Here is a 16,265-nt window from a genome sequence, read left to right as displayed (position 1 = left end):
TTTTAGTTGAGAAAAAAAAGCTTATATTTTCAATTGAATGGAGTAAGTTTCCTTTTTTTTTTTTAAATTGCTCACAGATATATTTCTATTGAAGATTATTATGTTTGAGGTATGGTCTTAAATGTGAACACCTCTTCTAAGTAAAATTCAAATCTTGATTCACTAGAGAACTAACCACTACTACTAAACCTAACCTTAGTTGGTGTAAACTTGCTTAGATTTAATGAGTGACCTTTTATTGATTATTTCAATAGTTAAAAGTATTTTGATTGCAAATAGAGACTATAGTCTTTTTCTAATATTTTAAAATTTTTAATTGTCATTAATATCTTTACAAGGGCATAATTGTCATTTTTTTCAAAAATTTACTTCATTTTAATTATTTACATTAATAAAATTAATTTGATTCTACAAATCTCAAATTTTATAAAATAAGTAAGTTAAAAAAATTATACATTTAAAATAAGATATATTTTACAAGAATTCAAATTTAATTTAAATACAATTTAATCTCTAAATTAATTATTATATTCAAGATAAATATCAAACTGTATTATTTTTATCCAATATCCTTCAGTATTTTAATTTCAATTTACTTCAGTATTTTTTTTTCAGATATCAACTTTGAAATGTTTGAATAATCGAAAATAAAATTGCTTTTCATTTAAAGACAACGAAATTTAGGTTGTAATTTTCAATTCGCAAAAATTTTATCCAACACTTAAATTAGACTTCATGTAAAATCTTTACATCAATATCAAATTTGCATAAAGTATGTTATGTATAATACAATAGTCTATATTCTATATCATATAACCTTTATAATATTCTAAATATAATATAAATTCAAATATTATATCAAATCTATCATATGATATAATATAGTTTTTGGACCAACCCTAAATAATAATATTCTATTTATCTATCTATCCAAATATCATATGATATATTCCATGCACAACTAATAGTAGTGCCGTTTCGCACAAAACGCAGCACCGATGTGCACGATGTTAGATTCAAATCTAAATTTCTACCTAAGAAATAGGTCACTACATAAGCAATAAGCTTTTACTTACATAGAAAACAACTCTTGTTGGGAGAATGCAAACAAAACCATTACTTACATGAGACAACTATCAGGCCTTGAGTAAATACAAAAGCATTACCATGCAGCAAAGTACTAAAATTCAGAACAGAAACCTAACCCACTCAATTAGCTAGCTAGTGGCAACAAGGTATACATTTTTGTTCCATTATCAACCTCTCTAGTTGAGGGATGCCAGAAACAGACCTTATATTCTAAGGTGTCATGAGCATGTTTCTGAGTTCATATCTCTTCTGTTCAACACATCCTGAGCCAGCCAAAGAGGTTATCCAGATTTCATCAGATTTTACCGCCTCATCATAATCGTTCCGGTGCCAACTCCAGAAGGCGTGAGTGGAATTTACTATCTTGAGCTCACCATGACCAAAACTGGCTTCTCGGAATTCTGACCACTCTGGTTGTGGGTTTATGTACCTGTTAATGAACAGCGATTAGTGACAAAGCATTCTGCAAAATCCGGTGCATGCTTCAGGGAACAAAAATCCATCAAGGTATTTGTACATCACTCAGATGTTGAGTGAGACAATAGAACGAGTTTCAACAATGTTCCAAGTTCATTTTCGTGGGGTAAGATAATTCTGAATAATACAACTGATTATAAGAGCCACAAGGTTTGGCATATATTCACCATAGCTATCTGTTCCGATTATATCAATATAAAGATTAATGGAAAAACACCAGAAGAATATTCAGGTTCCTCTGCCCAATAGGCAGTACTGTTGTGTACTTGAGGTGGATTACCGTAACATAAATTTAGAAGCAGAATTCAAAGATCAATAGTATTGGAAATGGAGCACCATATAAACTTCATTAGCTTCATTCTACAGTCTGCGTTGCCTCCCAGAGAAGAAAATTCAAGGTAGCATGCAAATTAAGTGGGAGTTATGACAATGGTAACTTACCTAGAAGCTAAGCCTTCTCTATTTCCTCCATCACCAATAGTTATATGCACGGGACCACATGGATCTGATCTTCCATTATTCACCCGTTTCTGTCAGCAGGACAAGGAGCAAATTAAATTCCTGAATGACATGTAATCGCAAGGAAGAGAAAGGAAATGTTAAGCCAATTAAGCATACCGAGCGTTCGTAAGCATGTACATGACCAGCAAAGACTAAATCAACATTAGCAGCGTAAAGTAATGGCTCTATAACTGCCATCATATTATCCCCTTCACCCTGATGAGCTGTGTTACTGTTATACCATGGCACATGAAATAACACGATCAACCAAGGTGTACTTTTCCTGTTAACCTTTGACAGATCCATCTGTACATAAAATAGCAAGAATATTAGAGGAATGAAGTTCAGAAGTGATATATATCTATTCATGCAGCAAGTATGGTATAGGATAAAATTAACCCTGCTCAAATGACAACTATGATGTGCAAACCCCAGGGTAATGGATCACTTGTGGCCATCATCAGTAGGAGAATTAATAATATTATGTCTAACGCTATTACATTTAAGGCTGTCAAGTTCAAGTTAAATAAAGAGGTTGAAATCATAATAGTATGTTAGAAAACTTGTTAGTGGAAGTGGAACACCAATAACTCCAAATTTGAAGTTGTCTTTTTATCACAGTTATAGCAATCTCTACATATTACATAAAACAAAATCTCTCATGTAAGATATATTATGACATGCTCTTTGGAAAAAGCCTTGAAAATCAGTGATGGATAAAAACTTTTAACATCTGATTGCAAAGAACTTGACCCCTTCCTCAACCACCCTATACCTATCCAACACCAAAGTAATGATCACTTACTTCCTAGTCCTAGATAATTTAATTTTGCGTATTTTGAACCAATATAATATAATCAGTGCAGCTAACAAGCATAGATATCTAAGGGGAAGCAAAAAAAGGAATCTCTAATAGTGCCTGGATTGCATGGATAGATATTTCAAAGTGGTGATTTTTCTGCATGAAACAGATGAATCATAAGCTAAATCTCAGAACGGCCATCATCAAGGTTTAATTTAATCTTAGGCTTAGCTATATAGATGTTATGTGTCCAACTCCGCCCCCCCCCCCCCCGGGGAACCCAAAAAAAAAAAAAAACTTATGGGATTACATCAATTATACAATTATTCATTATATAATTTAATTTGAGTACTTAATAGCTAATAACAAATTTGGCAACCTGAGGCTAACTTAAGTAATAAGGGTGGGGTAAAGTGTAGGCAGAAATTTAATGTTCAATTTCACTAAAAGAAAAGAAATTTCATGTTCAAATTCTCCTAATGTTAAAAAAAAAATGATTATGCATCTAAATATATAACCCATGATCAATTGGTAAATCAACAAACCTTCAGCCATCTATATTGCTCTGAGTATTTGTAGGAGTCTGCATAGGAGCCAAGCATGATAATATGGGCACCTGCCACTTCAAAAGAATAATAGAGATTTGAGCTTGACCCACTTTCCTCAAATGGCATCTTCCATCTGGCATTATATGATTCAAACCCATCCTTTAGCAATGGTATACTCTCCTTTTCATGGTTCCCTTGTGTCACCATCCATGGCCTCATGCTAGCAAGAGGCTCCACCAGCTTGCCAAATGTGTCCCATCGGTGTTGGATATAATCGGCATATGAAAGGTCTCCTGGAAGCAGGTGTATATCATACTTGCATTGACCAATGTGATCTAATGTTGATTTAGTCCAACCAGTTTGACCCAGATCCCCAGCCACAGCAAAAGTAATCGGTAACTGAGCAGGAGGTGTTTTAAGCTGGAACTCAGGACCTTGTCCACCACACCTATAAAAGTAGTGTTATCCTCCAAGGGCCCAATTACGGTGTGGTGTATCTTTCCAGAGCTATAAAAGAGATAACTATAAGAATTGCTCTCTCCTTCAGCTAAATTGTCATATCTCCGAGGTATTGTCCCATATTCTACCATTGAAGGTGATGAATCATCATCAGTTATCCAGGTAACTCTCATGTGCTTGTCTCCTGCCAATGAAATGTGCACCTGCACCAAACAATCCCGCAACTTGAGTATCATAAACTACAATACTTTATTATGAATGAAATTAGAGTTTGATATGATGACCAAAGAAAGTACTAAGTAAAAGCATAGAAGGCTGGTTCACAGAGAAACTGTCCTATGATTGGCAATAATTTATCCAAAAGGAGGGAAGCAATATAAGCTTTTTACATATCATACTCTCAGAAAGAGTCATCATAATCAAAAAATCAAAATGAAAAGATGGCGATATTGCTCCTTATATGGATAAAAGCAACCAAGTCTTGACTTTGTCTCTGAAATTGCTCTAGATGATGTCAGGTCAATATTGCTAATGGTGCTACAATTGATGCCTGCAAGCCTCTTAACAAAAGACTTCAATGTCTGCATGAGTCATGTGTATAAAGAAGCTAATGTCACAGCAATAGTGGCTCCTATCAAAGAAGTAACACATAATGATTCCATCCATTTAAAACTGCCGTCCTGGGACCTTCTTTATGCCTAAAAAAACAATTTCAGCAGAGTTGTAGATAAATCTAGACTCTTTTCTTTTTCAATGATAACCTGTTTGATTTGAAATTGAAAAATGAATGCAGTAAAGTCTTGAGGTTAGCCAAAGACAAGGGAGGAAAGGGAAATTTTCTGATGAAAAGTCCACAGAGAAAGTCTCTTTTCTCCCTACTGACTTGTAAAGTTCTAGCAGCAGAGATACCCATGCAAGCTGTAATATAATAACAAGAAAATCGAAAAGGCAAACAAAAAGATAAATTCATGAACATATTATCAGAAGCAAGATTCTCAATGTCTTATACATGATATAAAATACTATTTAAATTAGTAATCGTTAATAAACAAACAAGAACAGAGTAGCTTCATCAAACTCAGAGTAATAGATGACACAGACAATAATAAATTGATATTTAGCATGAGAAGCATGGAGACGGAAAAGGAGAATGACAACTTGCAATCCACTACACCAAGACTTCCCAAAAGAGCCCCATCTATATCATCACAAACAATTAAAAGCTGCTGGCAAGTTCTTTCAAATGCAGAGACAAACCATATAAACTAAGCGGGAAAAAGAATACCATTTGCCTATAAAAACTTGCACACTATACCATGTAATCACAAATGGCGCAAAGTCAACCATAAACTCTCGAGCAAACTAGCGCATTTGCTGCACTCTTCAGTTCACATAAGCGTGGAAGACAAAAACAAATCTGAGCAATCATTGCATTGAATCAAGGGCAGATCCGCGACGAAGGATTACATCTTTTACATATCTGTTTGACCAGAAAGCTTACGGGAAAAAAATGAATAAAAAGTGGGAAAGACACTTTCATTTTAAAACTCAGCAGTTTGAATATTTATGGTAAATGCCAGTACATGTAACGATAATTTTAAAAAAATATTCATAATTTTCCATTTGTTGGGCATATCGAATATTCAAATTACTTTATGTATTTCTCATGCATCCATACCTGATCAATCAATAACAAGTCGCAAGCAATGATATACAATAAAGTGGAAAGCGAATGGAAATTTTCTCTCAAAAGAAATACCTGAAACATAATGGAGTAAACACTTCTGTTTGGGGTAAATAAAGGAAGAAACAGATTCAGAACAACCAGAATCAACCAAAAACCAGACCAAAAGAGATCGAAGACTCTAAAATTGATCACAGAGCTGAAAGCCACGGAGTATCACAGAACCAAAGAAAAGCGACATATCACCTGCTGAGGATAGGAGGCGGGCTTCGAATCCCATGGAAACTGAAGGGCTTTGCGAGGCAGAGGGCGAACGTAATCGGCGGCGACGGTTGCAGAAACGACGACGAAGACGACAGTTAGAATCAGTTGGAGTTCCATAATCGGTAGGTAGGTCCTCCGTAAGACGCCGGAAGAGCACGGCAAGAATGTCATGTTGTGGTGTATGAGTCGGCCATTATTGGATCTTCTTTTAACTCTACTGGCTCGTCACTGTCACTCACACTGTTCAGAGATTTTGTCTGCAAATGCCAATAAATATGAATATTAACGGATAGGAAATCATTTCTCTTTTTTTTTCCTTTGGTAATTTATAACCATCATAATTAAAAATTAAAAATTCGCCAATATGAGATCTTAATTCTTAAGCTACTGAGTTTTATTTTTTTTTTCTTTTGCCAGTAAGTAACCATGTTGATTGCAATTATGTTTTGAAATTGAGGTTCAGCAAATTTAATAAATAAGTCTTGGCAAAATAAATCTAATGAATAAAAAAATTTACAATGTAAAAACTTTGTCAAAGCAGAATATTCTTAAAAGTCAAAAGTTTCATCCAGCCAAAACGCAAAATTGTCGCCAGATTGATTTGGGTCGCTTTTTGTTAGAGCCGGTGGCCATATCAAACTTATTTAGATTAAATTTAAAATATTTTATTTAAAAAAAACTTATATAATTAAATTCAGTTCTGACACTTGTGGGTTTATTTAAATTGATTTGAATATCTAAAATTTTTTAATTTTTTTATCTTTTAAATCAATTTTAATTTTTAAATAATTCTAATAAACACAAAATATTATTTAAATTTTAAAAAAATAAAATAAAAAATGATAACTTATTAACTTTATACCTAAGTAGCTTTGTCATTATTTTATTATATTATGTATAATTTATTCATGAATATTTTTTTATTTGTAAATTAATATTTTAATTGTTTAAATATTACTCTTATTATAATTATATATAAATATTTTATAAATTTTAATTATAATCAAGTTAATTTTTTTTTTAATACAAGGCCATGGTTAAAACTGTACAAAAAGACCAAATTTAAGTCAAGTCAAAAGTCATAAGGCTCTTATAATCATTAAGCGGTCTGTCAAATAACATAATATCAAATTGTTCCTTGGAAATCCTATGGGTCAGAAGATCGGGGCATCTATTAACTTTTTTGTAAACATGATTAAGTTGATCTTTATTCAATCATAATTCGACCACTAAATTAAAATCATTACCCTAATTAGTTCAAAGTTTTTAATAGTTTTTAGGTAAATTATACTTTTGGTTTTAAGAATATGAGAAAAATAGCTATCATTATATTATATAAAACAAAATTATTTAATTATAAATAAAATATTATTTTTTAAAATTATTTTTTCTTTAATTTTTTATATATAAAGGATATTTACTCTAGATTATTGTTAATTTTTAACTAAGTCTTATATGGACGATAACCAAATAATTATTAAAGAATATTATTTTTTTATTACATTTATCTAATAGTAGAGCTGATAATTTCTACATGCTCAAATTTTATTTTTAGAATATTCTTAATTTTATTTTTACTTTAAAATTAATTATTTTATTTTATAAAAATATAAAATATATTTTTTGGATACACAAATGATGTATAGGATTCAAAAAATTTTTAAAAAATTGGATCATAAAATAAAAAATTAATATTAAAATATATTCTAAATATTATTTTGAGATATTTATTGATTAAAAATAATAAATATAAAAATATTTTTAATTTTTATAAAAAATAACTATAATAATATATTCAAATATATGATATTTTATTATAAAATAACATAAAACTTAAAGATTAATTAATATTTATTATATTTTATATATTTTTTTTAATTAAATATTCGGGTCAAGCCTAAACCCGATTGAACTTGACCTGAATTTTTTAAGCCTATTCAGGCTGACATTAAAAAAAACATTTTCTTGAGCTCGGTTTTAATTTTTGGACGGGTTCGGGCTATCTTGTCTTGACTCAATTACCGACTCTAATTTTTTGTTTGGTTGTGAGATTCATTATTGTTGTTATTATTATTCATTGCTAGATCTCATTTGAATGAAGAATATTAGATTTCTGTTCCTTTTTTTTTTGGGTGCCAACAGGAAGATTAGTGTTGAAAAAAATAATTCAAGCATACAGATGTCATATTTTGTGCGCGAGTGTCAAAATAATTTTTTTAAGAAAAATTCTCCATTCAACCTAATTTATAAGGTAAATAAAAAATTTCTTTTTCTCATTACATTTTTATTATATTTTTATAAGAGAAAGTATGTTATTAAAATATGTATTATACTTAATAGAGATAAAATTTAAAACTTATTTATTAAAATTTTTAAATATAATTAATGAGTTCTAATCATTTTTATTTTTAATAAAATACATTATAAGTGATTTATAAATAAAATGGATAAAATAAATGTATTTGTGCTTGTCCTGGAAGATTAGTAGTTAATACAATTTCTACCAATTCAGCTACATGTTAGTTGATATAAGTTCAAATTAGTTAAATATTTAAAATATAAAGACCCTATAGAATAAAATCATATTCAATGGGAAAAATCAATCACATAAAAATGTTTCGATAACATTAACAATAATTTTTCACGTGTGAGTTATCACTTGTTTTATAGTATATAAGCATCATATATCCTATCCTTTTTTTTTCTCATAATTAATATTAATATTCATGGACCAACGGTAATCCTAATTAATTCTGCTTTATTTTTAAAACACTATTGTTAAAAGGAAAAATCACATCTAGGTCCCATAGAGCAAATATAAATACAGCCAAGTCTCACTAAAATGAAGAAAATATTCTATAGTCCCTTAGTTCTTTGGTGTGAATAATTCAATAAGTAAAATTACTCATTTGTTCTTACTGAATCAAAAGGAAAGAATGAAGAAAGAGAAACAATTTTGCAAAGTGGAGGTGACAAGCTAAGTTTTCGTGATCGTCTTCAAAAAAGTGAGTCAGGTGAGATCATTTTGTAGCTAAAATGCGAACCCACTATTATCCGCTCATCCTATATTGTTGCATCTTTGATCTTCTAAGTGTGTTCGATGTTTGCAACTGTAGAAGTTCTTCAAGAAAAAAAGGCCTAACTTCGACATTTAGTTTTAGTGTTACTATGACTGTGCCGAACAAGTTGTTAAAAGCCTAAGTTGTCAATATGCTATGAGTTATCAATCAAACTCAAGTTGCACTGCATAACATATTAACAATTTATTGTAACATATTAATAACTTACACTTAAACTATTAATAACACATCTTGCCATTTATCAGCTTAACCTGGACCACACACAACATATTGATAACTATTTATAGTATATTGATAATTTATGTTTAGGCTCTTAACAAACACATCTTGTTATTTTATAACAGATTTATCAATTCAACTTGAATCACACAGAATATATTGACAACTACCTATACCATATTGACAATTTATACTTAAGCTACTAACAACACGTCTTACAATTTGATAATAAATTTGTCAACTCAACCAAGTAGCATTATAATCCTAAATACACCATTACAAATGCAAGGCCTGTGACTACTCACCACAAATATATCGCATAAAGAGAGACCATCCAGACTAATATACTTATAAAAAGATAAAGAGACAACCCATATGACTTTATTCAACCAACAAACAGTAAAAAGCTGAATTAAATGATTGGCAAAGAACACATACAAATTAATCTCATTATTTTTCTTGTTTGGCGTGGTCACAACAACATTTAAAACTGAAGGTCAAAGCTGGGCTTTTCTTTCTTGATGAACTCTTACAATGCAAATATCGAACACACCTAGAAAATCGAAGATGCAGCAATATGGGATGGGATGATAACAATGAGTTCATAGTTTAGCTACAAAATGATCCTACCTAACTCACTTTTTTTAAAACAATAGTGAGAACTCAACTTGTTACCTCCACTATGCCAAAAGGTTTCCCTATCTTTATTCTTTCCTTTGATTTAGTAAAGGCAATGAGTGATTTTATTTATTGAATTATTCATACCAAAGTATTACAGGTATGTAGAATTTTTTTCTATTTGATAGAACTTTGCTGTATTTATATTTGCTCTATAGAATTTAGGTGTAATTATCCCTTGTTAAAAGGCAACATGAAGAAAAGGGCAAGCCGGTAAAGTAACACGCAATAATGCCTTTGTGTGTGACAATAATTGAAGAGAGACTTGTGTCACCTTTGTTGTCATTTCCGTTACTCTTCTTTTTCTCACCTTCAATTCGTACAAATTATAATCTAGGATTTAATACATTTTTAACCTCTTAACTATTTTTTAAACAATATCCAAGTCTTAAATTATTTATCACATAAATTTATTCTTAAAATAATTAAAACATAACATATTTATTCTTAACATTAAATATCTCAATGATGACATATTGGTTAGAACTTAAATTTGATCAAAAATGTCATTGTCATACCAAGTAAATTCAAATTAAATTGCATTTTTGACTTTAAACTATTATTTGAGAAACATCCAATATTTTAGACCATTTGTATCATAGGAATTTTACATCTAAAGTAATTAACGCATAGCAAAAATATATCTTAACTTAAATTTACTTAATATGAGAAGATATTTTATCAAACTTAAGTCCCAATACACATTTTAAAGGTCAACATTAGAATATTTAACTTTAGAACAAATGTTTTACCTTTTAATTATTCTAGAAAAAAAAATTACTATGATAAATAATTTATATAATTAGATATTTTTTGAAGAATAATTCAAAAACAAAATAGATCTTATTTCTATAAATTATGAGGCAATTATTAGTCCCTTCCTTACCATTTTATTCCCATTTTTTTAATATTATATATATGTATGTATGTATGAATACTTTGTTTAGACCAAGTCAGCCAAGTCCCCTCTAGCACTTCCTTCCTACATCCATTGCTAAGAAGTAGAGAAATAGCGCTCTACTTTTCATGAAGCTGCAGTGTAAATCTCTATAATTTCTTTGAACTTGACCCATCGATTCGGTCACACAGCTCAACTCTTTTCCTTCGCAGTTCAGCCAAATCAGTTCTGTATATTCTTTAATCGTTCAATTGAAGCTGAAGAAGCAGGTCGTCTTTAGGAAGAGAAGATCGGGATCGTCACCATCCTTGAGCCTGGAAAATTTTGTTCATTAGGTACAACTCCCTCAAGTTTTACTTTCTTCGTCTACTTATCTTTTTATTTGGTTAGTTAGTTATTTAATTTTGCACGTATAACTATGCTTTGTACTTTGTGTTCTTGTCTTTTGACATCGACGATTCTGAAAGTAAAGTAGTTTTTTGACTCTTCGATTACTTATCTAGCTGTAGTGGTTACCCTTTCGCGGTTTACATACTAGAATTTTGCTTCCTTTAGAACTGAATGACTCTTGATTAATAACCTCTTTTTAATTACTAAACTCAGAAAAGCAAAAAATTTATTAATTCAAACTTTTGATGATGCTATGTTATCATTTTGCAACGTTTGATTAGTTTTCCAATGGTTGCAGTTAGCCTTGCACATTCTACACGCTAAAAATGTAACCTGCCTCTTGATTTGTGTTCTAAGCTTTTAAACTCAGTTCATTGCAGAATAATGTCTTGGAAACATGCATGTCATATTCATCGATTATGAATATGTCGGTTAAAATTGATACCCTTTTTCAGGTTCACTGGATTAAGATGACGGAGATCATTGTTTCCATTGCTGCTAAAGTCTCAGAACATTTGGTGAATTTAACTGTACGTCAAGGACAGTATTTGTTTCGTGTCAACAAAATCATGAAGAATCTTGAAAGTGAGAAGAAGGCACTGGCATCAACTCATGATCATGTACAGAAAAGAGTTGAAGAAGCTACTCATAAAGCGGAAAGAGTCAATCGTGATGTTTCAACGTGGATGAATGAAGTGATGGAACTCATAAAAGAGGTGGAGCAGCTGGAACAAGAAATCCTGGTCCACGGCAGCTGTTTCCAAGGGCAGTTTCCTACCCGGAAGAGATACATTCTGTGCAAACAAATGGAAAATAAAACAGAAGCTATGATTCAGCTGAACAAAAGATGTCAGTTTGGGCCATTTTCCTTCCCTGCCCCAATTCCAGATATAGAGCATTTCGCTTCTGGAAATTTTGAGTATTTTAAATCTACAAGAGTGGCTGCAGATCAACTTTTGCAGGCACTACAAGATGATAGTTTCTATATAATTGGTGTATATGGAATGGGAGGCTCTGGCAAAACAACACTGGTGAAAGAAGTGGGTAAAGAAGCCAAGGAATTAAAGCATTTTGATCATGTTGTATTTGCCACTGTCTCCCAGTCTCCAAATGTCATGAAAATTCAAGATGAAATTGCTGACTTGTTAGGTCTGAAATTGGATGAAAGAAGTGTGAAGCAGGAAGAGCAAGGCGGATATCTGTTAGATTACAAAGTGGAGAACGTATTCTCCTAATTTTGGATGATGTTTGGGCAAAACTTAACCTTGAGGACATAGGGATTCCTGTTGATGGAAATCTCAAAGGTTGCAAGGTGCTCCTAACCACTCGTCGTCAAGAAGTGTGTAATTTAATGGACTGTCTTAAGAGGATTCCACTGGATCTCTTATCTGAAGAGGAAGCTTGGAGTTTATTCCAAAAGCATGCAGGCATAGATGCTGCGTTATCCTCCAACTTGCTGAATGATGTGCAGCAGGAGGTTTGTAAGGAATGTAAAGGACTACCCATTGCAATTGTAACTGTGGGGTCCTCCTTAAAAGGAAAATTGAGTGCAGTTGATGAGTGGAAGGTAGCATTACAAAGTTTGAGAGATTCAAAACCTGTGGATGTGGATGAAGGGGTTGGAGATGCTTTCAATTGTCTTAAATTAAGCTATGATTACTTGAAAAGAGATGAGACCAAGTTGCTCTTCTTGATATGTTCCATGTTTCCAGAAGATCATGAGATCCTTATTGATGACTTGATCAAATACGGAGTGGGGCTAGGTGTCTGTGGCGGATCATTTGATTCAGCAAGTACTCAATTGAGAGTATGCATCAATATACTCCTAGATTCTTGTCTGTTGATGCGTTGTGAGATAAGTAAAGTTGACTGGATCCTTCGCCATAAAAGTCACCATGTAAAAATGCATGACATGGTTCGCCATGTAGCTTTGTGGATAGCTTCAAAAGATCAAGCTATTATAAGTCAATCTTGCCAAAAATCTGAACATATCGATGGACAATGGAGCTATAAAGGATTGTTATGCACTGTCTTCATGGTACAGTAATGGAATAGATAAGTTTCTTAATAGATTGGACGCCCCAAAACTTCAGATCCTGCTACTAAATCTTTTTGCTCACACAATTCCCTTAGGGTTAACAGGTTCCTTGGAATTATCAGATGAATCATTTCAAGGTCTGAAAGAACTTAAGGTTCTGGCTTTGATCAATAAAAATTATCAGAAAGTGGCTATATCATTCCCTCAATCATTGCAAATGTTGACTAATCTTCGAACTCTGCGCTTAGTGGGATGGGATTTGGGTGATATCTCTTTTGTGGTAAGCCTAAAAAGACTTGAGATTCTTGACTTGCAAAATAGTAAATTCAAAGAACTGCCCAATGGGATCACAATGCTGGACAAGTTGAAGTTGCTGGATTTGTCACATTGTAGAATTGAAGGGTCTTGTTTTAAAGTGATAAGAAGATGCTCACAACTAGAAGAGTTATATGCCTTCGACTATGGTGATTGCTCAAGTCCTAGAATTATGGATCCCTATCAATGCTTTGGGGATGATCATGATGTTACTTTCCCGAATTTGCAGAGGTACAAATTATATTTAGGGCCACTTATGAGCCTTCCATCTGAACTGCACTCATCAAGCATGAGACTTCTATATGTGAACGGATTTAATCCATCTGCCTCTGATGCTTTGTTAAGTATCTTCTGCAGAAGACGTGTGATGCTCGTTTGTATGGCCTTCATGGAGGGTGCAAAAATATCTTTCCAGACACAGTCCAAGCCGCTGGATGCATGAATGAGATGACTTATCTCCAGCTTAATTTTTGTTCAGAGTTGGAATGCTTTGTTGATTCTACTTCCAATGGGACACATAAAATCCTGCTAATGCAACGCTCCCTAATCTGGCTGAGTTGAGTCTGACACGTTTGGATAATTTAAAAGAGTTGTGGCGTGGTCCATTGCTGCATTGCTTCTTTGAAAAGTTACAAGTCCTTAGGATAGGCTGTTGCACCAGTTGCACAGAATCTTTCCGCGGCAATGTAACATGCACAATCTTAAGAAGCTCTCGATATTCAGATGTCGGACTTTGACATCCGTCTTCCTGATGTCTGTTGCTAGGACTCTAGTGAAGCTAGAATATCTCAATATCAAAGAGTGCTTAGAATTGAGGTATATAATAAATAATGATGAGCAAGAAGATGGCGCACATACAGAGGAGGTAAGAGGTCATATTCCATGTAATTCTCATGAGATACTCCCTGAACTGAGGGAACTTAACATCAGTTCCTGTCACGAGTTAGAATTTATTCTCCCAAACTCGTGTGTTGAAGGCCTTTTGCAGCTGCGGAAGATGCAGATTTCTCTTTCCCCTAAGCTGAAATATATCTTTGGTCAATGCCACAACGAAGATCAGTTATCTTATCTGAACAGTGCCAAGATGGCGCTTCCTCATCTAGAAGAAATAGAACTTCAAAGTCTCCCAAATCTTCTTGGGATTTTCTCTGGAAACTATCATTTAAGCTGGGAATGTCTTAAGAAACTAACATGGAGAAATTGTCCCAAATTGAGCACAAATTCACTCTCACACAATTTGAATTTTGCTTTGGAACATCAACAGCTGCTTTAAATACGGTATTGATCTTCTCTCCGATGTATTAATTTCAAGAATTTCTTTCTATCAAATAGATGGCATGTAGGTAAAATTTCAAATCTGCATATGATCATGCTACTCATGTAATGCAACTGAATATGTTTGATATGAAAAAAATGGATGAATCCGTAGATATTATTGTGGACAATTTTTTTCCATTCAAAATGACTTTGAAGTATGCAAAAATGAAGTATACCATGCATTATTATTCCTTTTTCTAAAAAGAATATTCATAAAAAGGCAATAATGTATGAAGCATCGATAGCTTATGTCTGTGCCACATACATGCTTGGGTGCATTTACTTTTAATTGGTAATAAGTGATAGTGTATGAATTGGTTCATATCATTCATTGACTCTGAAAAGAATATAAAAGATTTTCCATATAATTATTGTCTCAACTATACATTGAGTCAAATTTCTCATCTCTACCACAGGAAACCTACCTTGGCAAGGAATGCTTGACCTCAAAACTAGAAAATTTGTCCTTACTAAATGTACATGATTTGAGGTTCATATGGACATCTTCCACTCTGACCCAAACTCTGAGGCTTCAACATCTTCGGTATTTGACTGTGAGTGGTGCAGCAGAAAACTAAAATCCATCTTTCCTTCAGTTTCCAAAAGCGCCTGCCAGAGTTGCTGGAACTATATATAGGAAACTGGAAGAGTTGGAAGAAATTGGTGCAGATAATGAAAAATATGATGATGTATTCATTACTCAAGCATGCTTTCCCAAACTTACGAGGATAGAGGTTAGGCGATGCGGCAAGTTGAAAAGCCTTTTCTCTACTGCCATAGCTAGAAATCTTCCCCAACTAAGCAGTCTAATCATAGTCGATGCTCCTCAGTTAAAGGAGATTTTTTAGACACGGTAATGAGAGAGATTCTGTAGATGGAGAGCCACTCATCTTTCAAAACTTGAGAGAGTTAAGACTTGAGGAATTGGGGAGTCTTGTTGATATTGGAATCACGTTACCCCAAGGGAACTTTGCAAAGTCCGCATACTGTGCCCAAATATTAGGAGCAACGTAGTTGATTCTGCTTTTTCAGGTAACAGAGATACTAATTAGATTTCTTCTATTTTTTATTTTTGTTATCATGATATTTGACATTTTTCCATATATAATTCAAGATTGATTTTACTTCTAATATGTTTGCAACGGAGTCAGTTTCTTTAAATTTGCACCATAACATTTCAGCTTATATATCACGGCCTCATAAGCTTATTTAATTTCACTCTTAAAGAATGGCGTTTGAAATTTAGAGGAAAAATGGTTCTTGTTTTTTTCAGTGATGTATTTTCATATTTCACTTACAGGAACCACATATGAGAGCAAAGAATGATGGCCAAGTATTATATCAAATGAAGTCTTAGATCTCCAAGCTGCTCCAAAGTCCAAAAATGAGAGGGCATTTACTTAGAACAATAAAAACAAGCCTTATCTCACTTGGTGAGGTCTCGATTACATAGTTATATGACATCATTGTGCTATATCATTTATTAAGTTTTTGAGAGAGGCATTT

General features: G+C 32.7%; 2 protein-coding genes across 2 annotated transcripts; one reads left to right on the top strand and one right to left on the bottom strand.

The window, feature by feature from the left end:
- Positions 1-976: 976 nt before the first annotated feature.
- On the bottom strand, positions 977-6,048 carry LOC129318138 (purple acid phosphatase 18-like). Its single transcript, XM_054962740.1, is given in 6 exon segments — positions 977-1,519; positions 2,008-2,096; positions 2,185-2,373; positions 3,415-3,878; positions 3,881-4,079; positions 5,807-6,048. Coding segments are annotated over 6 exon segments (1,350 nt in total). The 5' UTR covers positions 5,996-6,048; the 3' UTR covers positions 977-1,299.
- Positions 6,049-10,778: 4,730 nt separating this feature from the next.
- On the top strand, positions 10,779-16,194 carry LOC129317221 (probable disease resistance protein At1g61300). Its single transcript, XM_054961589.1, is given in 7 exon segments — positions 10,779-11,034; positions 11,545-12,255; positions 12,258-13,100; positions 13,102-13,878; positions 14,208-14,258; positions 15,338-15,791; positions 16,060-16,194. Coding segments are annotated over 5 exon segments (2,637 nt in total). The 5' UTR covers positions 10,779-11,034; positions 11,545-11,559; the 3' UTR covers positions 15,608-15,791; positions 16,060-16,194.
- The last annotated feature ends 71 nt before the right edge of the window (positions 16,195-16,265 follow it).

The sequence above is a fragment of the Prosopis cineraria genome, unplaced genomic scaffold (assembly GCF_029017545.1).
Source record: "Prosopis cineraria cultivar Desert tree isolate PC_DT_omini unplaced genomic scaffold, ASM2901754v1 PC8, whole genome shotgun sequence".
NCBI lineage: Eukaryota > Viridiplantae > Streptophyta > Magnoliopsida > Fabales > Fabaceae > Prosopis > Prosopis cineraria.
Note: the sequence above shows the minus strand (reverse complement) of the source record. Positions and strands in the feature narration are given on the sequence as shown.